General features: G+C 26.0%; 1 protein-coding gene across 2 annotated transcripts; it reads left to right on the plus strand.

Annotated features, from left to right (window-relative positions):
- Positions 1-1,443: 1,443 nt before the first annotated feature.
- LOC129957240 (epsilon-sarcoglycan-like) lies at positions 1,444-26,150 on the plus strand. 2 transcript variants are annotated; one of them, XM_056069485.1, is made up of 11 exons: positions 1,444-1,653; positions 3,408-3,491; positions 5,845-5,978; positions 8,885-8,957; positions 11,234-11,432; positions 14,198-14,372; positions 17,973-18,196; positions 19,920-19,943; positions 20,209-20,379; positions 20,921-21,004; positions 21,177-26,149. In XM_056069485.1, the coding sequence occupies exons 1-11, from the start codon at positions 1,596-1,598 to the stop codon at positions 21,214-21,216; spliced, it is 1,266 nt and encodes a 421-aa protein (XP_055925460.1). In that variant the 5' UTR covers positions 1,444-1,595; the 3' UTR covers positions 21,217-26,149. The 2 variants fall into 2 exon arrangements, with proteins under 2 accessions (XP_055925460.1, XP_055925461.1); XM_056069486.1 differs by lacking the exon at positions 19,920-19,943 and having other exon boundaries at positions 21,177-26,150.

Consider the following 26,150-nt stretch of genomic DNA (forward strand, 5'->3'; position numbering starts at 1 on the left):
TCTCTCAACTACGGCACATGCATATTTTTGTAATTATTAAATTGATAAGGTAGCCCTTGAAAATAAAACTTATCAATGGAATGTATTACAACAAACGGCGTATTAAAATTCGGTATTCAATAATTATAGAAATTTGTTTAAAAATTCTTGAAAACAAATAAAATATTTTGTAGATTATTGAACTAGTCACCACTGAAAGCTCAATTAGAAAATTTATCCACTGAAAGCTTCATAAAGTAAATTTCACCACTAAATAAAAACCATCTCATTGAAATGCTGTTTTCAAAACCATTACACAATTCAAACATGACGCTTGGCTCCTAGAAAATATTGAAAACTACAGTGACATCTAACTTTCATAGCTGGAAGTACAAGAAAAACAGAATACCAAATATTTTAAAGAAAATTTATTCATATTATTTTATTGCAATTTTAAAAAAATAGATATTAACATAATTAATCTTATAAAAATTATATTAATATTATTTTAACTCATAATTCTTATGTATTACAAAAATTATATTAATAACAATTCATTCACCTAACCAGTTAACTGTGGAGTTTATTTTTAAAGGGTCTTTTAAAAGTCAAGAGATGGTGAACTATACACGTAGGGAGCAATGCAAATGGTGCATAGTAATTTTTTTTTTTCAAAAATCAATAAAAATGATTTCATTTCTATGAGATATCAAATTACATATCGACTGCGGCAAAATGAAGATTTAAATGGCCGTTTTTAAACACCCAACTAATTTAATGGGTGAATAATTATTACGATTTTAGTAGTAAAAACGTTATAATAAAAAATAAGTTTGACCATTCTTTGCATTTGCTTTTACTAATATTTAGGTAGTCAATAACTAGACTTTACGGTATACTACCACTTACTATCACTAATCAGAATTATTGTCTCATTATCATGCAATGTTCGAAAATGCAAAATGTACAGTCATGTAATTTTGTCTTATATAACACAACGAAAATATCTCTTTTCATTCTCTAGCAGGGTATGTACCCTACTGCAATTATTAAAATAATAACCAATCAACGATAAAAAACATCACTTAGTTTTTGTATAAAATTTTTAAAGTTTATGTGAATTAAAAAAAGTGGTAGTCTTAATGGTTTCAAACAGTAATATGAACGATTTCAATGATACCAGCAACGCCTAGAAGCAAAACAGCGCTCTCTGGTGAAATAGGAATTAAAGCACGAGATTAAAAAAATTTAAACAAGTTTAATAAAAATTAAATCTTTCTCCACTATTTTTCTTTATTTCATATCGCTAGACGCTCCATTACTTTAAAAAAAATGCATTACTGTTATCACGTATATTACTTCAGACGATTGCTAGTCGCACCAGAGTTAATATGTCTTTTGAAAAAAAACGAACAGGGAAATATTCAAATTGAAGTGAAATCACTAAATGTTGCCTATGTCTACTTAAAACAAAACTTTAGAAATGGATTTAATGATAGCTCATTATTTGTTAATTAAATAATTAGGTGTTTTTTTAAAAAAAAATCCATAGGAATATTATGATTACTACATGTATTTGATTCCGAAAATTGCTTGCTTTTTGCTCTAAACAGAGAATGAAAATGTTTCTTTTAAATCTTATTTGCCTATGTTTATGTACAGAAGCCTTTGGTAGTAAGTATCGTTAGAATTTGTAGAACAAAAAAATTCATTATAAAATGTAATACAAAATAAAAATTATTCAGAGTAATTCCGCATGCAGCTGTTTTCGATAGTGAAAAGCGCGAGAAATGGTCTTGGACCCTCTACGTAATGGAGTGTAAGGTATTTAGTAGAAGATTTATGTGTAAGAAGAAGCCTTTTTGATTTCTAATTTCCAGTTTTATTTGATATGGAAAGAAATCGATGTTTTCCTAACCATTTCAGTCGTCTAGTTTTTGAAGTAACACTTTTTTTCAAAGCATCTTGCATTTGCAAGCATCATATTTGGCATTTTCCTTTAGAATAAACAATTTTTGAGTCAGTTTATCCTTTTTTTTTACTCGAAATAAGACCTTCTGAATCAGTAAATTCTCAGTGAGGTAATTCTGCTTAGCATAGAAAGTAGTGTGTAGTTATTATTTTGTACAAAAAAATGCTCTACCTAATGCGTATTTTGTAAATTTTATGAAAATATCAAAATTTTATAGAACATATCTAAAAGTGATTTTCTATAAGGCATCCTAATCATGTGTTTGGCACAGAATGGCCAAATGCAGCTTTTGCATCATAAAACCAAACCATAAGGCATCCATATCACTAGAAAAAACAGAAACCAATAGTTATAAATCAATTCACTGATTTAAAGAAGATGGAAGCAGATAGCTACTTTAAAAATTTGCTAGTAATTTTTGAAAAGTGAAAATTAACCAAAAAACGAATTTTCAGTTGAGAAAAAAGAAAACCCAACAATGCAAAAGTCTGCTGGTATTACTAACTGTAGTGGGTAATTCCAAGCAAAGATTCATTTACGAAATTGTTTAATTTGAAATAAGTCAACTGTTTGGGCAAAACAAAAAAAGTTGTCACTTCGGACATAATAGTTGTACTAATAGAATGCAGAAAATTGGTCAGTGAAAAATCATGATTAAAATTACTATTATGAAACTCTGTTAGGTGCATAGAGTTCTCCTACTCTGCCTTATATATTAATTCAACTACTTCTTTGTCTCTTTCTAATTCATTGGAATGCAAGTTGCAGTGATAATATAATAAATTTAGATCTTTGTATTGAGCTTTAGGAATGGTGATAATCGTGGGACATCAATTATTTGTGCAGTGTTAAAATTGATGAATTAAATGTATTAAGTTGATTAAATGTACTTATCACCATCAAATCATCATCAAGCTTTTTAAACTTCTGAATAAGAATATTTGCATCAGAATAATATGAAATGATCTTTAAAAATAAAATTGGCTTCGGTCTAAAATAAAAATGGTCAGTTTAAAACATCATGATTGAATCTGTATACATATTTCTTACTAAAACGTTACCTTGAAAATTATTAAAAACAAAACAAAATATCCTTGCTAATTATTTAGAATTCTTTGTCATCTTTGAATTTTTATAATCATCATCTTTATTAATATAAATGTGCTTTAGCCCATGACTTGATTCAATTTTTAGAATCGCTAATTTTGTGCTCTTCTTCCCTTAATGTTAAGCTAAAATTATCATTAAACTGGAAATATGAAAAAAGACAATATTAGCATGTTAATTTGCTCAGATTTTTTTTTTTTTTCTTTTCTTCTTCTTCTTATTTGTATACATTTTTTTATTTTTTTTATTTTCATGTTTTACTAAGAATGTTTTCTTAGTTCTTAGTTTTCTTAATTTTTATACTTAAAAAAATTCTTTTTTACAAGATTTTTAAAAATTTTGTATATAGTTGATCCAAAACCAATGTCTGTTCTTTCAACTGAGGCATTCTTCATACCAATAAGCTATGAATGGTTCCCGAAATTTCAAAAAGGTGCGTATGCCAAAACTTTTATTGACTTTTAATTTTCTCTTTCAATATTGCATACAGGATAAAAGTTTCATTTTTAAAGTGTATTTATAGCAATGCATTAGTTTTTGGATTGTTATTATAAAAATGTTAAAAAATGATTTTAAATTTTATAAATGATTAGTTTAGAATATTTATATTTATTTGTAAAATTTTATCAATTTTTTATGAATTAATTTTAGTGATATCAAGCTTATCTTTATAAAACATTAAATAAAGGTACACTTGATATTTAAATGAATAAGGTGTATTAATCAATATATTAATATGTGTCTTCTATTTAATGAAATTTTTCTGATTTCATGCTCTATATAGAAAGATATTTTTTTTTTTTTTTTTTTTTTTTTTGGTACAGTACTTTCGAAATATTTTGAATTGATCATTTAAAGTTATGAGCACTGACTATCCAAACAGATAAACTGGCTTGAACAAGTAATCAAAGTGTTTTTATTGCAAGGAAGTTTTAGATTTTTAAGAACAATGCATGGAAAAATTGGAGATAACCATTTTTCAAATTAATTTTAAAAAAAACAGCAGTTTAATCACTTGTAGAGTTAAATAATTTTTATTAGTTGCAATAGTGTGAATAGCTTCTTATTTAAAAAATAGCATTAACATTTTTTTTAATGATGTATTTTCAAAATCATTTTCTACATATCTGTATATATGATAAAATTATATATTCACAAATTTATTTTTATGTTTAAGAGTAATATTGTTTTCCTTGGTCTTTTTTACATCGTAACTATATGTAAAAGTGCATTGATGAGTAATTGTTCTATTTGCATTCTATAGTTTTATAATTATATATACATGAAGTTTAACTTGAAATGCTTCAAGGAAAATCGTTTTATCATGCTTTATAATTTAATATCCAACAGATACTTCTGAAGAGTTTCATTTTATTCATGCAAGTGAAGTGGCTATGAAAAGATTTCATTTGTAATGATAATAACTGTCTTAATTATTTTTATGATAGAAAAAATTGTTTTGATTAGTTTTACGAAAGAACAAATTGCCAAGATTATTTTTATGATTCTCATAAGTTAAATACAAATGCTTATGATTAGAAAGAAATTAAATCACTTGAAACCTTGCTGTTTTCAGAATACTAGTTGCTTTTGATTACCTGAAAGCAATCCAAGGAATTATGGCTGAATTTAATCAATTCATTTAAAGTTTTAAAAAGAATTATCCAATAAATTTCTTTGCCTTACATCTCATATTACATTTTTCTTAAATTTCATTTTCAATTTCTTCTCTTGGGTCTTGGCTAACTAAAATTTAATGTTTTTTTTTATTTCCTTTTTTTAAATTTTAATGAAATCAGCCTGTAAGCCTCCTTATTCAATTCATATGCCATTACAGCTTCATGACATACATAGCTGTGTTTTTAAACTAAAATCTCGTATTTTATTATGGTGTTGCATGTTTTTACCATCTTCCCTTACAAAATTTTCTTATAAATTACTATAAATTTCAAATCTAAATAGGTACGATTCATTTGATTCATATTTCATGAAGAATATCTGACCATGTTTAACCCTTTAATGATGGGAGGCCTCTATCCTAGATGCATGCATGGGACAAAGCATATTTGAAAGGAATTATTCCACAGAACAGGGCTTTTGCGCCACTAAGTCTAACTTTGAAAAAAAAATAACAAAAAATAAATTTTCAGTCCTAATGTCGTCATTTTTTGCTACCTTCTTAGACTGTTATTTCATTCATAATACAAGCAAATTCTTCCTGTGACAAATAGTGTTTTCTTGCCATAATAAACTGAAATCAAGGCTTTCCATAATAAAAAGAGAAGTGTGCAAAGTGTATTCGAAACGTAAGCAAAATACAACAGAGCTGACGATAAAACCTAAAAACACAAGTTGCAGTTATGAAAGAAATGAGTGGGAGATGATAGAATGATTCTATCAAGTGGAAAAGTTATGCATCCCGGCTCTGTTTATTTACATCACTGCAAAAACTGATGAATAAAATACCAAAGTCAGGCAAACTGAAGATCAGGATACTAAAGCTATACTTATTTCAAAAGTAAATTACAGTGGGAGCCATCTAGTGGCATTTAAAAAATTTTTTGGTTTAAAATGCATGTATGCCTCATCATCCCATGAGTTTGATTTCCAAAAATCCATGGATGGTACGCCCGGTTGCGAGATATGTTCATAGGTGATGCATATATGACATACCCATCGTGAAAACTTCATTGACTTCATTTCTGAATACAAAAAACTGAATTTTTCCAGTGGGAATTTAAGTAAATTTACTATTTTATCTAATCAAGCATGTATTTTGCTTTTAGATGACCCTTTGGAATTTACAGCTTCCTTAATGGACATGCCTGATCTTCCGAACTGGATGTTTAGTCATCCCATGAACAGTAGCAATGCATATCTATACGGATCAGCTGTTGAAGCAGGAACTGTAAACATTGAAGTAAGCAAGTGTTTTTAAGCATAAACTTTGGTCTCATTTTGTAAGAACAAAGTTTTGATTTCTAAAATATCTTTGAAACCAATATTATAAATTTTAAAATGCAATAAGTTTAAGAAAAATAAACACAATGAAACTTCAATATTGTCTTTTGATTGAAATTAATCGACTAAAAATCTAATTATTTCAAGAGATAACTATGGTGTATTGTTTTTAATGCCTCTAATGGATAATTTTCATAATATTATATGGAATTTACTGAAAATATGAGGATAAATATTTTGCTTCAGGATTAGATGATCTTGTGTCAAAAATCCGATTTTGCCTACAAGCACCATGTATGTGAACCTAATGCACATCCAACTGCCAGCATTATTTGGACTTCCCCTTGTTGGTTTGGAGTGTGTGAAAATCGAATTGTAATACCAATTCAATTGTCATTTTCAGCATCTGAATTAATTAATAATTATGATTTTAAAATAGTCCTTGTACGACTTCAAAAAAATTTAATATGAATAAACTAGCTTAAACATTGCCATATGAAGTTTTTCAATATTTTATACTTTGTTGAAAAACAGCTTTGTTGCAGATGCATTCAAATCATTTTCTCTTTAAAATAAATGAAATTGTTATTATTTCTTTGTGTGACAACTCAATTTGGGGATACTGAACTTCAAAATTTTAGGTTTTTCTCTGTTTGTAAGTTAAGATAATTAAAATGAGTTATAAAATTGATTCATATTAATTTTTTATGATTGAAATTTTTGGATTATGATTAGATTTTAACAAAAATTATTTTAGAAGGAATATATACAAAATTGTAAAATTTATTAATAAAACTTATTGTGGGTTTTCTTGTATTTCTTTTTTTTATTTGCAAATAAATGTTGGTAAAAAAAGTACTAATAAGAATGAACTGTGTAATAAAAAAATTAAATTTACATTGAAATGCTTGATTTCTTATGTATGTTTTCGAAATTTGACTACATTTCTAATCAAACCCATGCTATGTTATGTCCTATCTTTGAATTGTTTATTAATCTTTTTTTAATGTTGCACTAAAATTTATGCAATTCTTCCTATAAGATTGCTTATTTTTTGTTAATACTTAATTTTCAGAATATCTTTTCAATATATGGAAATTATTTACATTTTTGCTCAATAGGGAAACACTTAGAGAAATGTTACCTAATCATGTAATTTTATGGAGTTGAGAGTAATATTAACCGCCAGCATCCTGTAAATATAAAAATTACTTTTTATTTCCATGGTTAAACCAATTATATTTGTTTTGATTTCTTTGTCTAACAGCTTAGTAGTTATTAAAAAGCTTTAAATTGGTATGCTTCCCATTAACCCAAGTATGAAGTCAAAGCATTCTTCTTGAAGTTTTTTTCTTCTTTTTTGAGTTGACGCAATTTTTCAAAATATTTTTTTTATTTAAAAAATCTATTAATGTATATTATAAGAAATTTCTTATATAAATTATTTATTTTTTAAGAAAGTGTTCATCTCCTTTGTTATAGAATAGTTAGAATCCTAATTTCTTTATGTAAGAGTGGATTGTAGAATACCTCTATCATTTTCCTGTCGGTTGTAAAAACCAACTGCTGGGAACATTGTACATAGGAATTTAATTGGAGGAGCAATAACCAATGAGCTAATCAGCCATTACTGATAAACTTTTGACTGTGGAAATTGCAAGAGTTGTACAAATTTTTACTGGGGTAAAAGCATTGCGTTAGATAATTTCTCAGGTGAAGATTATATTATAAAATTCAGTGAAAGGTCGTAACTAGAATTTGAAAGTTCATTATTCATATTCATATTACGTTACTGCAAATATAAACAATAAAATCTAATTACATTTATCTAATTTTATTGCATCAGCAGTACTTTATGGAAGTGAAACTTGGAAATTTTCTAAATCGCAAGAACAAATATTAAATTCCTTCCAAACTACTTATCTCTGAATGATAGTTAAAATCTATAGGCCAAATAAAATTTCAAATACTGAAATTTATAATAAAATTCAGCTTATTCCACCAAAATTAGAAAATAGCACCAGGCATGGATTAAATATGTATTAAAAGTATTGCCAAATAGGAGTACAGAATTGGCATTGCCATAGGCAATATATTGAAAGAGGGGGGAAAAGAAGAAGACCAACCATTACGTGATTTTGTACAGTTATATAAGAAAGAAATTCTTTTGGAGGGTGAGTTAAGGATATTAGAAGGCATCATGAAAGTTGGATGATGTGCAGCAGTTATGGTCTCATGCACAGCTTGATGCAAAAAGAAATTGACGGTGAATGTTCTTTGACTTTAACAATTAGAATGAATTTTTTGCGCCTTTGTCTTTATTTTGGTTTTTATAATATATTTTAAACGAATTTATTGCAGGTTAAGCTTTGAATTACATTGTATATTTGCAGATTAAACAACACTTGTGTATTTATTATAAAAGAAAATTAAAGACCTTGTTATACTGAAAATATTTCAATTTAATATAATGGCATAAATATTTTGTTCAAAGCATCTAGCTTTGAATTTCTTATTGCATGAAACTTTTGTAAAATTATCCTTGAAATGACCAAATCTTTAAAAAAAATATTTAAAAAAAATCTTATAAATCCAATGTTCTATGTTCCAAGTTCAGAAATCTTTGTATTAGTAATACTGTATAATTAATTATATTAGGAATGTATAGGATTGGGATACAATTAACATTAGGAATTATTGGGACTGTATAATTCAGATTTAATTATATTAGGGTGTGTAAGATTATAAACTCTAAAACAAATGTGCAATCCAAACTGTAGTATTTTAGCACTTAGACATTCTTGTTTTTTTGTAACTATTTTTATTTAATATAATAACACATGCATGTTGATTGAATATTTTTAGATTACTGCACTCAATAAAAACAACTTTGATACTGCTTCTGCAGTTCTGGAGCTATCTGTTCAACCTAGAGAGAGTAAGAATTGATAATTTTTTTATTCGTTAATAATTTTAGCCTTTGAAAATAATTTCTTATATCTTTTTGATTTTTTAAATTTTAATTTTATACTAAAGATTTTTTTTAAAAAAAATTAAGACATGCATATTTAAAGATTATTGAAAATTTTTGTTGTAGGATTTATTTATGTGTAAATTATCATATTAATCTGCTAAATTGTGGATATTGTTAAGACATGCATGGACATGTGTGTGTTAAAGAATTCAAACAATTAGTTTTGTACAAGTTTTAGAATTTTTATTGCAATAAATTGATTCCCCCCCCCTCCCCATCCTTCTTTGATATGAGTTTGTTCTTTTCCCTTGTTTTTAAAGATTGTTTATTGTCATTATTTATTTTCTTTCCATACTCTTTCATATGATTAAATATAATTTAAAAAATTATGATAAAATTATATGCAAAAAATAATTTGAAGAATAAAACGTAAATTATGACATAATCTGAATTCAGAAGCTACACAAATGCACAGCTGTTTTAAGCTATTCAGTGTTTTATATATGAAAATATAACATTTACCTAAATCTAGAATCTCTAAATTTGATTTGAATTCCATCTGTAAATAATGAATTTTCATCATTTACAATATGTTAACTTGAATAAGTTTTGGGGTTCTGAAACACAACAAATTATTAAAATTAGTAAGGTAACTCCATAAACATCATATGTATATATTTTTCTCTGCCTTAAAAATATTTTGCAAACTGTCATGAAATTTTAACAACTTAATTTTGTGATTAATTGACAAATAATTAGAAAGAATTTCAAAAACTTCTGTGTCATAGTATAAACATTATGAAATTTAATGATCATAATAATTGAATTAACGAAGGAATTTCTCCATAGAATATGAGGTTGATAAATATTTTTTGTATATCTAAATATTCGATTATGCAACTATTATGATATATAAAAATAAAATAAGGTTCATAATATATGGTTATAATTTCAGTTTTTTATTTGAAATTTCTGTGTACATTATTTGTTTTGAATCTAATAAAAATCTCTTAAATTTCTAAATGAAAAAGAAATTGAAATTTCTTTAAAGATTTTCTAATTGCTACCTTAAAAGTTTAGAAGTATTTATCTCTTGACATATATAAATAACAAAAAATGTCAAGCATGGGTAAATTAATGTTTGTTCCACTGAATTTGCAGATTAAATGACTGTGCAACATTCTGTTACTTTTGTAATTTTTTTACTTAATATTTTATGGTACTGAAAGCCACATTGATAAAGTCTTGGTTTGAGTAGAAAGCTTCTGCTTTGAAACCCAATTCTTCTTTAAAAAAATCACTTATTTGGATCTTTATATGTTAGTGCATGTTAAATCTGATACCAGGTCAAATGATCTCTATTGGTGAGATGTTAATGTTTTAGAATGGCAGTTCAGCTATAATCCATTTAACTGTAGTTAAAAAGTGCAAGGTCTATCCCAAAATAATACATGTTTTGTTGTAAAAATAGGACATTAATGCAACTAACTAAAATATATAATACAGACTAGGTTTTAAAGAGAAATTTTAAAGTGTACCATAATAATTTTTCCTATATTTTTAGCTTTTTTTTTTGTTCTGTGTGGTTAACCATTTTCTTATTAACTAAACACTTTTGTGATCTATGTTAGAGATTTAATAACCTATCTGTATAAATTCCAAATAAAATCTTAATAATGTGATAAACATTGTAGATAGTTTGCTTTCGATTAACAAGATAGAATAAACTTATAAAATATTTTTCAATTGCAAATCCAGTTTGCATGTACATTGAATAAAATTTAATACCAATGTTTGTTTGTTTTCGTGCCAAAAATTACAATGTGTATATAAAGCATTCATTAATAGTAAGTTTTAAAATTATCTAACAAAATTTTCACAAATTTAATTTACAGAATTGTCATATTTTTAATTATTGATAAATAATTTGATCAAAATAGATGTTGAAATTTTCATTATTTATAGTATGAATCTGCAGTTTTAAGAAAATCTAATGCTATGTGTAGTTTATTTACTATGCTTACATCCTATAAATGCACAAAAATATTTATATTAAATAGCAACAAATTCTTTATTGTGTGTTGATAAACAATTAAAAAAGTTGATAATTTTATTAAAAATATCAAATAAAAGTTTTAGATATCAATCTGTATAGATGTATATTACATAAGAATTTTGTATCCACCTTTTATGAATGAACGTACCTTATTTTCTGAGAAATATTTTCCTTCTTTAAACAGAAATTTTTCAATATGAAGTTGAGATGAAGTTTGTGAACTTAAATGTTGATGACATGTTCCGCTCTGGTAGGCTGAATCGCCTTGTTGAAGTTTTCAAGACCAGCTTGTGGAAAGAAAGTGATGACATTTATATAACTAAAGTTGTTTCATCTTTGGATGTTGGTGGACGTTTACCCCTGAATCCCAGAATGAAAGAAGGGTATTTTGATTCTTTATTTCTATGTTTTAAAGATGTATTTAGCATTAGAAAGTCTTTCGTCTCTTTATAATATTTTAAGTAAGCATTTAAAAAATTAGTTATGTTAAATGTTTAAAATACATTATGTATATAGTTTCATTCTGTTTGAGCTAGAAAAGTTGTTTTATTTCTATACTTGCTTTAGCTAATAAAGTTTATTAGCTCAAGTGAGCAAAATAATTATTAAAGTAAAAAGTTTTGTTATCTGTTCAGAAAACTTATTATAAAATTTTCCATTTAGTTTAGAATAAACATTGCATTAAATTAGGCAAATAGGAGGAAAAAATTAGAGTAGTATGAATTTTGTCTTATATTTATTTTTCGAGTTCTGATATATAAATGGAAATCACATACTCTGATATTCTTTTTTTTTTTTTCAAATATCCTTCTCTTATTTCTTATAAATAGAAAAATTTGAAAATTAATCAATTTAGATGCAACAGACTTTATTTGACAAATAAAAGAACTAAGTGTGTTTTTTAAGTCTTAAAATATTTTTAATTAGTAAAACATTTAATATTCTCTAAATGTTTTTATTTTCAGTAATGAAACATTGTTGGGGGGCTGTAAGCAAAACTATGTTATATAAAAACGATATTAATTAATATTATTTGTTTGTGGAATATTCAACTTTGGCAACCAGCTTATCCATCTGGTGTGATATCATTCTTAACTATTAAATTATTAATATGGAATGGAGTGTTTGACATTTCACTTAATAAGATAAAACTAATATGTAATGATATTTTAAAATCTAATTTAAACTTCATTAATTTCCAAAGTTTTATCTTAATTTAGCCCATATTAAATTCATTCTAAAATGTTATCTTATTTCATGATCCAATTCCACCTTTTTTATTTAATTAATTCAACAGAAGCTTTGTAAAAATGCTTAAATCAACAGCTCACTCTCTGAGTGAAGCGATAAAAAACTTTCAGCCAAGTGAATTCTTTTTGAAAGATCCCTCTAATTCCCTTGCCTAAATCAACATGTAAGGCCAGGATAGTCTGGTTGGTAGGACAGTGGATGTACATTCCTTGGGTTGTAAGTTCGAATCCCGCCATTTAAAAACTCTCCGTGTGTGGTGGCTGGTGCACATATAAATTTGCCGTGGTCACAAAGCCCTCCATGTCAAGAGTAATACCACTGGGGGTACTGGTTCAGAGGTGATCGTTCTCTGATTCACATCTAATTTACGATCTGTGGATGAGTGAATGAAATGCATGAAAGAAATAAGCCCTGCAAAAAAGGGTTGTGACACGCAAGTAGCTAAGATGTACTCTTGGCCCTACTAAAAAACAAGAGACACTCTATCTGCTTAAAATCGAATTGCTGACTTCATCAGCAGGCTTGTCTATGACAAGTGCCATTAGAAACAACAACAAATTGACATGTGTAAAGAAATCCTTATTGGAATCTCATAATATATATAAGTAGGGAAAATATTTTCTCTTTCTTTTTACACTCTTCTGCTCTTGTATTGTGGTGAGGGGACACTAGTCCCTCATTGCTGCTTGTACATAAATTATGCCTTCCGGGATGGAATAAAAGTGAACTAAGTCAAAGTATCTTCTCTCTTCTCGGCTATGCATCTGCTTAAAAATTTATGCTTACTTATATATATTTATTTATTTAAAATTGAAGTATATGTCAATTATCTAGTTTAAAAAAATTCTGAACTTGAAGTCAGTTTGGAAAAAAAAAAATCACATTGCTGTAAAAATTATCAACATTTATCAAATGAATAACAATTTTATTTAATGAGCAGAAACAGATGTGATAAGATGCAGGATACACCACCTGATTTTATTAAATATAAAATAAAATAATACAAAAAAGAAGTTGAAGCAATTTAAAAAATAAATGTTTAAGAGGCAAATTACTTCATCAGTGTATTTAAAAAAATGTATGTGCAACTAAATAAAAGCAGAAGTAAAAACAAACATGTTTTCTTATTTCCTTTACTGATTCCCACTTTTTATTTCATTGTTTCTAACATGCATTCTAGCAAACCGGTAACCATTGTATTTTCTCGTGCTCCGAGTAAAGGGATAAAAATCCCTTTGATACACATATAGTTTTCAAACATACCTAAGATTCCTTTTCCTAAATCTACATGTGTCAATGAAATTCCTCTCAGATTCTCTTAATAAAATCACTTAAAGGACAAATTTCTGTCACTTTCCTCTTACATCGCAGACATATATTATGATTGCTTCTCCCCTGTACAATTTATGACTTTGTGTAAAATTGGAAAATAAATTGAAGTTGGTTTTAAAAGTTTTTGTTTTGACCATGCATCTGCAAACTTATGCATACATTTGTGTATATATATATATATATATGGTACTTTTTCATTAGCCCAACAACAATTATTATCGGGTATAAAAGTTGCCTCAAAATGTAGCTTTTATATTAGTTTCAAATAAATCAGCTAAGGAAATCTTATGCTGTTTTTCATGTTTCATGATTAAACAATGCTGTACTAATATTGTGATGCAGTAGATATGCATCTTAGCACTATCTAAAAGATGCAATTTTGCTATACATTTTTGTTTTTATATCTATCGTACATTACTCAAAGTTCTGTAAATAGCAATTTTTATGTTTTTCTAAGTATTAATTTCCATTATGTTTAAAGTATTACATTTATATTTAATGGAGAATGATATTAAATTAATATTTTAGTAAAGCAGAGTTTTAATTAAAGAAATTGACTTTTCAGAGTAGTTGTTAGAATTGGTGGAACATCGCCATTTTCTCGAGATCTGGAAGACTTGGATAGAGAAGTTATACCTCTGAGAAATCGATCCCCATGCCCCCCTGATTACAAAAGAACTTCAGTCGAACACCTATTTCGAAGTAGGAACTTTATAGCTGATTGGTGCAGTTTCAGACTTGTAAGTTAATAATTTGCTGAGTACATTCTAATATTTTGCTTGGTTTTAGAAAATTAAAATATAAAAAAGACTACATTTGCTAAAAATGTGAAAAATTATATCTCTTTATCTTTACTTATAATAAAGATGATTATATTGGCACTCTAGAGGCCAGATAATTTAATCTGCAATTATGGAACCTTGGAGGGTGGAAATGTGCACCTCTGAATGATTTTTTTGAATTTCATTTATAATTTTAAATAATTATAAATTAAGTTGAATTTTAGAAATTTTCTGCAATAACTATCATTAATATCATTGTATAAAATAAATTTTACACCCTCTTATAATTTAAAAAATGGTCTTTTTAATCATATCAATTTCCTAATTGATACAAATGTTTTCTTAATTTTGGCAATTGCTTAAAAATATTTTTTTCCTTAGTTTCCAATAATAGATTGCATATTGGCATGAAATTCAAACTGATTTCATTGGTTCATCAGCTATTTAGTCATGTAAATTTGCTTCTTATTTTGAAGGCTAGAGAAGATAGTATCTGTATAGTTTACTAGGCAAATGAAAAAGTGAATTTACAATATTGCAAAATTTAAAAAAAAGATGAACATGTACTTTTTTTTTTTGGTGCTAAGATGTTAAGAGACAGTCATTATGTCACTCTTAGAAATATTCAAGTGCACAGTGATAAAACATAGACAATTTAATTAACACTGTACTAATGATAGACAATTGGTGGAATTATGAACTTAAAATTATATCTAAACAGTTTATCTGAGATAAAATATAATCAATATTTTTAGTAAATCACTTGATTTCTTGAGGTATATATATAAATGATATTTTAAATTCTATTTCCAATTCTGATTAATTTCCAAACTTTTAATGTTGCCCATAGTAACTTCATTCTAAAAATATTCTCTTTATTTCCTGGTCTCATTCTGCTTTTCTTATTTAATAATTTCAAGAGAAGCTTTGTAAAATGCTTTAGTCAGTGGTTCCCACGCTCCGAGTAAGGGGATGGAAAATTGCTGATCTAAACAAATTCTTTTTTAAAAGATATCTGTGTTTCCCTTGTTTGTGATTGACATGTTTCAGAGATCCCTATCAGAATCTTAATTGTATTAGCACTGTGAAAAAATATTTTCTCTATCAATATCTCATGTTATATAAGATGAGGCATAGTTAAATTCTCTCTCTTCCCTTTCTTCTGTTGCCTAATCTGTTTCTGTGAGTGGACGTGCTTTGTCTGTGCCTCTTGTGAATAAATTTTGCCTTCCCGGGATGGATTAAAGTGAATTTAAAAATGCAGTCTCTTCACTGCCTGTTGCACCTGCATTCTGCTTCACATAAAATAATGCTTACATATATATATTCTTTCGTTCCCAGAATATATTTTAAACTGAAAAATATATTTATTATGTGTTATTTATTTTCTCATTTATTTCTTTTTTTCTCATTAAAAAAGACATATGAAATAACTCATTACAATTTACATCATACAATATCAGGCTATGTTTATCATTTTCTTCTCTTTGTTTTCTTGCAATGAATTAATATTCTCTGTTACTTTCTTTTATATGAATCCATACAGTGAGAAAATAATGTAATTGTAAAAAATTTTGAACTCAAGATTTTGATGAATCACTTCTTTTCCTACCTGTCTGTGTCCAAAAAACATTTTTAGAATTATGTGGACCTTCAAACTTGCTAACTAAAAAAAAAAAAAAAAAAAAAAAAAAAAATGCTTTGAGCTAGATGGATGAATTTGATATCTATATGCCTTATTTGTAGAATTATCAAATTTTGAATGCAATCCATTCCAAGGATCAAGGATTTGAATTTAAGTTAATAGAATAACTGCAAAATAATGAAATTAGATGAATAAAATTTGGTAAACAGATTTAATAGTGTGGAGGAGTTCTGCAGATCAGTTCATATTTGAAAATGTAGATATAAAATTTAGAAACAAACCTATCAGGGGTTCAGTCCTTTCACTAGCATGTATACATAATAACTTAAAAATGAATGATGCAAATTTATGAAATTTGGTATGCAATTTTGTAACTGCAATTGTAGTTCTGTGCCAAATTTTGATTTCAATCAATCATAAAAGAGATGTCTAAAATACACATTTGGTGTACTGTACTTGTGTATTAATACATCTTAATATTTAATCACCAAAGACTGTACTCCAATTTGTTCTATTGTTATTTCACCAATGACATGCAATTAATAATACACATTGGTTAGAGAGTATGCAAGAAATTTTTGGGAAGAACACTCCAACTAATTTGTTACTTTTTAACAATATGAAATCTTATTTTCAAATTTTAAATATTAAACATGTATTATTAGATGAGTGAAACCGTTTCTGAGCTCAAATGTATTAAAAATAGTTTTGGTATATTCACAAATTTAGAAATGTAATTATGTAAATGCAGATAGAAATTGAAAACAAAGGTAAAATTTGAAATTTATGAGTTCTTAAATCATATAAAATGCCAAAATTAGAAGCTTGATAGATAAATGTATCAAAATGATCTCGTGTTATATTGAGATAGATGGTTACTCCTTTTGCTTATTCTAATTTCTATAGTATTAATTTTTTTTTTTTTTAAAAATGATAACAACATTTGCAGTTGAGAAATAACTGTCCTTATGTAATCTTGTCTCCATTTAATGGTGTAATTCCTTGCTGCAAAATAAACTAAAGAATATAAATCTTGCTTCCAAATCCTTCTAACACTTAAAAATAAATTTGTACTGGAAACATTTTTTTTTTCTAAATGAAGGGAATTGATTATTTCCCCCAAATTATTCTTTTGTTTATTAATTGCAATTTTGATAAATCCTTTAAGGTTTTCCTTTTTCTTAAATTTTTATTAGTTCATTTACAACTGAAATTCTGCGGGATTATTAATTAATAATATTTGAAATTGTTGCATAGTTTAAAAATTTTTCTATGTGTAGTGAAGGAATATGAAATAATTTATCATGTGTGATTTTATTTGTTGATTGAAACAATGAAGTATAGTGTATTCATATTCTAATTCACTGTAGTCATTAATTGTAGTAACATTAAAACAAATTCTTTATCAGATTGTTCATAGCCAATTTTTTCATGAAATATATTTCTTATTTGTAACAAGGGTCATAGTGGTCTTAACTTCAGGATTGGAGAGGTCTTGGTTCAAATCCCAATTCCATTGATGATCCATCATGTATGTGGGCTTAGTATTTATCAAATTCGATGTAATTAAAATACCCCCCATTGGTTTTGTTAATTTTGTTCAAACTTCAACAAATTAGATTTTAAGGTAAAACAAAAGAGTGATGCTAATTAGGAGCTTCTTTATATATTATTATTATTAGGAGCTTCTTTATAATTTAGCTTCATTATATATTAAAGTTATCTTTCATAATATGGTAAATAGTATGTAAATACTGTTTCAAATTAAAGTTCTGTAGAAAATTTTGTAAAATAGAATCTGTAATTAAATAGTTCTTTGAATAGATGCTTCTGTTTCATCAGAAAAATTTTAATTGTTTTTTAAATATAAAATTGCCATAATTACAATTAACTTTTTCATTGTCATAATGCAGCACTCTGAAAAGCACCAAAGAAATGTTGGCTCAAGTGATGGTTGGTCTGATCATCCGTACTCCTCTATACCTCTCACAAGTGATGAATACAGTCCTCAGATTAGTGATCTGCCAAGAAGAGACCTGCTCATTGATTTCATTGTGTCTATTATTATACCTACAACTATAGTAGGGGTTGTGTCTCTTATTCTCACCTGCATAGTATGTTGCAACAAGGATGGATTGTAAGTTTATTGCTTACTGTTAATAATTATTATTTAACTTTAAAATGCATGACTTTTTATTTTTTTACAAAAAAAAAAGGTATGTTTTGAATAATTTTATATAATTAAAGAAAAATATTTTTTTAAAATTTAACTTTTTAATGAAATTTTTAAAAAATCAAAAGTGTTAAATGGCTACATTATGAATTAAACAATATCTTAGTGACACAAATCATATTATAACAATTAAATTGAAAGTTTTTCTTTTACTTATTGTTGAATCCAAATTAATGAAGATATTCTTATGTTATAAAATAGTTTAATGACTATGGTTAATATATGATTAATGTCTATACACACATTTACATCTACTTTTCAGAACAGTTACGTTGTCACTTTCATGACCAAACCAATTGCATTCCATTATTTATTTATTTATTTTGTCCCCTCAAACCCTTTTTTTGTACTTCCTGTGAAAAATAAACATGTGTTCTCAAATTCCTAAATAGAATATAAATCAGTTGAGGTTGTTTTAATTGAAGTGAAGTTGTAAGTCAGATTTCAATTTATTATTATTTTCTTATGATTTGTTTTCGAGGTAATGATCATTAGTTTTTTAAAAATTATTTTATTCTATTAAAAAAAATCTTTTAATATAGTTTTAAAATAATTTTTCTCCTGAAGTTTTTTGTTGTTGTTATTTTTGTTTTCCTTTAAAAAAGAAAAAGAAAATCAATTCAGAATTGTATTTAAATTTCAGATATTTTAACCATGGTATTTTAAACATAATTTAAATAAAATTTTCTGTAATAAATGCTTTAAATTAATTTGTGTAGTAACAAGTTAAATGCACAACAGAAAGTGTTTTAATCAGTTATGTAAAATTTGAAATAGTTATTGATTTAATTTTCCATTTTGATATTCTTTGTGTCATTTGATTTAAAAATTTGTTGAAGAGTAGCCACTTTTGAAATTAAATAGTAGTCAAACTAATTGAATGCAACTTTGATTTTAAAACATTCAAAACTAGACTGAACATGAATTTTCTTGTCAATTTGTATTTATGTATTTCTGTTTATATATTTATGATGCAAATTATTTTTTTAGAATTTTTTATGATGCAAATTATTTTTTAATAAATAATTGTTAATAAAAATTTCTTACATTTAAACAACTTAAATAATAAAATATGACCTTAAGGGTTACTGTCACATTTCATATGAAATGAAGTTTGCAAAAAAGAAATCCAAAATCATTTTTTTTTTACTTTATCGAAAGTGCAGTTAGAACATTATTTTTAGTATTGATTTTTTAATGAAATCTTTATCATACATATATTTGATGGAGAGTCATTGAAATTATGTCCATAATTTTAAGAAAATATTTGTGTGCTGTAATTTTCAAATACTTTGTACATTTAAATTACCAAAGGTGTCAAAGTAAATAAATATTATAATTAAATTAAAATAGAATTCTTAATTATATCTAAATGATGAGATTTAATAATGATTGATTTGTGCATATTTTTAATAAAATAACACTAAAGCTTTAACTTTTTTTAGTGATTTTTTGTTTGTTTGTTTTGTTTTAATCTTGTTGCTCTTTAAAATAAACTTGTTACATATTTCATAATTGTTTTAGAATAGATAAATTAAATCTCATTTATTATTATTTTTTTATTATTTTCATTTTTGCATGTATATTTCACATTATCAATGCTACAATGTAAGTCTTTTATTTTTAGGGATAAAGCTAATGACGGCACGAGGTAAGAATTAATTTCCGTTAATGTTGCTGTTTAAATAGATTGCACAATAAGTTTATCAAGCATTTCAAAAGGCATTTTAAATATTCTTTGCCATTCATTCAAAGTAATGTGCAACATTTCATCAGATTTATCTTATTATATCAGATTTATTGCTCAATGTTTTCCACACCATTTTTCATTTCATTTAACTAATAACAAAAAGAAGAATATTTTAAAGTATACATTTTTCTCTTATAATTAAAACAACTATGTTTATACATTATAGTTTGCAACTTGATCAGTATAATGGAGTACCTCTTGGTTCAAATCAAATAAATAGATTACATGGGAAACGAGATAGCAGTATGCAGCGTTCAGGTTCTATACCAGTTTCTTCTTTTCCTAACTCTCGAACTGACAGCCCTGCATCGACTTTGCCTAAGGGTTGCACTTTGAGGTAAGCAATTCTGTGTATTCTGCATACTAGTTACTTTTGGCGACCGGCTAATTCATCAAGAATATTGATTGTGTTTAATTTCAATTAAATTTATTATGCATAGCTTAATGCCCATGATTCCCTCAACAAAGAAGGTTTAAACATCAAATTGTCAGAGATATTAAAGGATGCTATTTTTAATAGCCTTATACCTTTTCTATTTATTATGCACATGAACCATTTTAATTACTCTTACTGATATTGAAAACATAATTTTTAGGAATATCTCTCCTCTAAATTTCATAGTATTATAACCATTCTCTTATTTGTCTTGTAATCTGTACAGATATTAAATAGAAGCCTTCTTCCTTAGGTTTCGACAATGAGAGAAAATCACATAATCAAATATTTTATTTTTATAAAAATCTTTGCCTTGTGTTTTATCACACTGGTGAATTCTATTGTTAATAAATCTGTAATTGTCAAAACTCAGCTAAATTGGCATCATTAAAAAGACAAGATGCCATCGATATATTACTAACATTTATGAACTATTTCATAGAGGCTCTAGTCGAACTGGTACATTGAGAAGTGTTATGCAGCCTCCTCCTCCACCCTATGCAACTTCTTCCTATCCACCTTCGTAGTACGTATTTCAATTTGTTGTTTCAATTTAAATAGTAATTAGAAATTATTATCACATTAAATAGAAATTAAATAATATTTAGTATAATTAAAAAAAGTTTATTTGTTCATGATAATATGAACATCTTTTCTGTCCATTCATTCTGTGTTTGATAGCTATTTATTCATTTCAGTGTTGGCTCAGCTCGAAATGTTGCTATGCCTCCTCAGTGAAGAACAATATATCAGGTCACCTGTTAGAGTGGAGACTGCAATAGAATTGTTATTAGATGCAGATGCACCTAAAAATTTTCTCTGTATGCCTTTTCTAGTCCTTATTTTTTAAAGCATATAGAATAATATCACATTGCAGCTAATCAGTAGGGACCATTGCAAACTCTGTGCTAGATTCTATGCTGTGAAGTGACAGGGGTCAGTAGTGCCTGGAACATATTTTCATTTTCTCTCATCATATTTGTAATTATGAAATAACACGATTGTACTGTTATTTTGCATTCACTGTACCCTTTGCCAATCACTATATCTATGATCGTTTTGCTAAAATTTCATTTCTATAATTCTATAGGAATTTAGGATATTTTTTTACATAGATTGCAATGTCACTTACTTGTATGTGTTGAAAAAGATTTGCATTGGCGCACATTTTTAGCAATATTTTTTTTTTGTAAAAGAATCTAATTCTTTTAAAATTTTACATTTATTTTGAAAAGGTTTTCTTTTATTGCTGTTATTAATATCTGAAATATAATTGCCATATAAAATAAATATGAAAAATAATATTTTTCATATTTGTGTTATTGACATCATTAAACAATGGCTTCTGAATTGGAATGATTTTTCATTTCTTTTTAATCATATAAGATTTGAAATTTTACTTAAGTAACATGGAAAGCTGTAACTATTATGCAAGGCTTTAATTATTGTGCATAGCTGTACTTACTACGGAAAGCTATAATTAATATGTAAACTTATGATAACTATATAAATCTATTATTACTATGCAAAGTTATAACTATATAAGGTGTTTGTAAATTATTGGATACATCGCAACAATTTTTTTTTTTATATTGAATGATAATAAGTTAAAAAGTCAATTTATTTTTATCTGTCTGTAAAAGGTTATGAATCTCTGTATGTGATCCTTTGGTTTCTTGCAATGGGTCCTTTGAAGATACATTGAAATAGTTTAGTTTGAACATTTTTAATTCAAATTTGCCAGTAATTGAAATTTATTGTGTGACCCTTTAATCACTTGTTTAAAATTTGAACATATTGGATGTAAACTGTACTTATTTTGATGCTTTTAATGTCTAACTATTCAATGTGTTGAATTCTTAGATTATTTCCTGACTTATGAAGTTTTTTAAAAAAAATTTAATTGTAATCATTATTTTGTTTATTAAAATTACATACTATTTATTTATAAATTATGTATTATTATTAAATTTCTGTTATTATTTTTAACTTGAAAACTGATATTTTTCCTTGCTTATTTTCAGACATTTTCTTAGTTAAAATTTTTGGATAAAACAGATGTTTACTCTTGTCAAGTCAATTTCATATTAACTGAATTGCACTCTATGTGACTATCATGTCTATTATATTTACTATGTTTCTTTAGAGATTAATAGCTGACATTATGTGATTTCTTATTTGGTGCTTGTTGTGAGAATTGCATAAAAGATAAAAACATTACATTAATTTTATATTAAAATTTATTTTGTTTTTTAAAATATTTTAGAAACTTTATTTTATTGTCCAGGAAATGCACAAAGTTTCTTATTTAAGATAACAATGAACCCCGTACTATCATATCAGTCTTGTTCATATCATATGATGCTTTTAATATTGATTGTTATGCAAGAAAATTAGAATTTCTGTCTAAAAATATGAATTTTCATGGTACATTGCAAGTTTTTAGTTTGTGAGAAAATTGTTCGAAAAAGAATTGCCAAAGATTGATATTTTATGCTGTTATATTTTCTGGTGTGATTCATTGTGCACATATTATGTATGCAAATTACATGTTTTATTTTCTGTACTATTGTAGGCAACTATATTTAATTTATACAAAATATATTTGTGCAAAGTATACAAAAATGTTAATGCTTTTTTTTTAATGAAAAATGTATCATTAAAAGTTAAAGGAAGTTCTGAAGATAAACTATCTTTGGACGATACATTACATAAAATGTATAAGAAGGCCATCCTTTTACTTAAATAAGTGCCATTCTCATGTCTCATTTTTAAATGTATATAACAATGATCCATTAAAATATGTAAAACAATGATTCATTAATTGGTTGATGATGCTCTGATTTTTTTTATTTACGGTTTTTTTGTGTATGGTTTTGCTTTTTTCTTTTTTTCTGTACTTAATTTATTGAAATAATTGAATGGATTTTGAAATTTTATGTTTATTTCTCTTTTAAATTTTTTGTAAGCAATATTTAATTTTATATTTTTTCATGAAGAGCTTATGTTTAATTACTGTGCAATATTTTCGTTGTTGATGCCAATAAATATGCTTTCTTGCAGTCATAAATTAATGTTCCTAAAAAAAATAAACGTGTAGTTTCTGCAAGCTCATTTGTTACGAAATTAACCTTATTTATCTACTTTTGGATTGTTATTGAAACTTAGTTTTATTTCATTCATGTATTTTTATGCTTGATTTACAAGTACAGTTGGTATTAACAAAATATTCATTTATTTATTTTCAGTTGAAATATTTTTTTCTCTTAATGCAGTGTTTTTAAACATATGATTTGACTGCTTTTTTTTTTTTTCTTCTCTCTTTTTGATTAATTGTGTCCTATACGGATTAATAACTTTTATACTTATACATTTTATGATGTTAATAAGGCCTTTATTTACATTATGATATAAAATATGCATGGTAATACTTAAAAATAGAGTGTAAAAGCTTATTGGAGTATTCACCTTATGATTGTTCTTTGAATTATAACTCATACCTTTGATACATTTATCTTTTACTGACTGGACCAAAAAATATGTGCACACTTCAGAGATTATGAAATATATCTAATTTCTATGATTCATATTTATCAATGTATGATCTACAAAGAAAATTATTAGTTTATTTAACTTGAAAATTAACTGTAAATGCATACATAGAATTTTGAAAAACACATATTTAATGTGAAGAATTTCAATGCTATTCACCACATCCATGTGAATATGATCAAGATTAAGAATGAACTCATGACTAGCTGAGATTGACCCTTATAAAATAATTTTTGAAAGATAACATTTGCAAATATACCAGTTGAAATATTCTGAACACTAATTATAATACCACTGTGCCTGTACTATAAATTGTTTCTTCTGGAATAACCTCAATATTTCAATTATTAATAATTCTTTTTCTTTTTTGTAGTATTCAACTTTTGGTTGGTGATAACAATTCTTCTTGCAATAATTATTCAGAGTGTGCATACATTTTTTGGTGTGATTCATATACACTGACCACTATGGTTTGGGCTTCCATATATCATCACCAAAAAACTATGTGACTACTTTATAATAGCACAATCTGTTTTATTCTTATAAGAATTCTGTTACTGAGCATATCGCTGAACCCATATCTCATGTTGAAATTTATTTACGAACTCAATAAATTTTTTAAGTGGTGAATGGAAAACACAAATAAGAATTGATTCTCTTTTTAATTACAAAATATAGTATACATGCTAACTGAAGTATACATGACAAATGAAAGAGGAGGGAGAGTAATTTTATGTGAATTGTTTGCTTTGTAGTTGTAATTCAAATGAAATTATTATATTTACTTTCCTCTATAGTATTAAGATATTGGTATTATGACATTATATTATTATAGTATTCTCTTAATTATAGCACCCAAAAGAAAATATTTATTATCACTGCAAGTGTGTAGTAACTAATACAATAAAAAGTATTCTAAAATAAATTTTAAACATAATTTCTAACATTTATTAAGATTATATGTGTAAAATCAAATTAGTATCGCTAAAAAAAATAATGCTTTAAATTTTAATTTGATGTGAAAATAGATTTTTTTTAATAATATGCCTTAAAGCTGATGAAGGAAAAAGTTAAAATTTTAATTATTTTTAATTAAAAATCTTATAATTTTTTTTAAGTTAGTCGCTTATTACCCAAAGAAGTAACTGTGTCCCAAATTTGAAATTGCAAGACCAACGATCTGCTGTATAGTGTTTTGAACATTTTTGTTTGCCCCTTCATTCATGTTGCATGACACAATCAACAAGTGTTTATCATATTAAAATAATGGCATGAAAGTTGTTATTTTTGGATGTCTTTCTTTACCATATGTTTTTAATTACATTCAAATATACTTCTCAAACAAGAAATTGAGAATTTGGAATAAGGCTTAGTCTTTTATGTTCTTGATCACTGGTAGATTTGGCACTTATATTTTGATATCAATTCAGTGATCATCATTGGACCATTGTTCAGTGAATCACTCATTTAACTTTATGGTGTGTTTTTAAAATTATCAAATGAGTAAAACAATTATAATTATCTTTATGTCCAAAGAAAATTCAGCTCTCATCAAAATTTTTGTTCTCGCATGATAACAGAATCAATTTTTATTATTATTATTTATTTATTTTGTAAGCATAGTAATTTAATTTTATTACAAAAAAAATTCAGTGTTTCATGAAAAAATATTTTAAATGGAAAATTTTGTGCGAAAGTAGTTTTCTCATGCTGAATGTTACTTTTTAACAATTTTCTGGGAAAATGAAATGTTTGATTTTTTTCATTGCTTTTTTTTAATGATAAATGTATTTTATGTAATTTAGCTAGATTTATTTAGAAGCTATTCTTCTGTTTTTCATTTGAAAACTAAAAAATTTTTTTAAATAGTATTATTTTTATTCTCAAATTATTTTGAATTATACGGTTGAAATGGTTTGTTTGGTTTTATAAATACAATTTCTATTTTCATTTGAGAATATAAGTTTGTTTGCTGAAAATATAAAATTTTCATTTGACTTTTTATGGATACAAGTTGCATTTATTTACATGTCAATATTTTTGAAATGAATGCATGAAATTGTTTTTGTAATAATAATTTTTAAATATTATGTGGTCATGTATAGAATTGTATGATAGAT

This window comes from Argiope bruennichi, chromosome 11, assembly GCF_947563725.1.
Source record: "Argiope bruennichi chromosome 11, qqArgBrue1.1, whole genome shotgun sequence".
Lineage (NCBI taxonomy): Eukaryota > Metazoa > Arthropoda > Arachnida > Araneae > Araneidae > Argiope > Argiope bruennichi.

Bases quoted from the DNA above. Each gene is read 5' to 3' on its own strand.
- LOC129957240 (XM_056069485.1), top strand. From the start codon at position 1,596: ATGAAAATGTTTCTTTTAAATCTTATTTGCCTATGTTTATGTACAGAA. The intron at 11,433-14,197 runs GTATTTTGATTC...TTGACTTTTCAG, and splicing joins AATCCCAGAATGAAAGAAGG to AGTAGTTGTTAGAATTGGTG. The intron at 21,005-21,176 runs GTACGTATTTCA...TATTCATTTCAG, and splicing joins TCTTCCTATCCACCTTCGTA to TGTTGGCTCAGCTCGAAATG.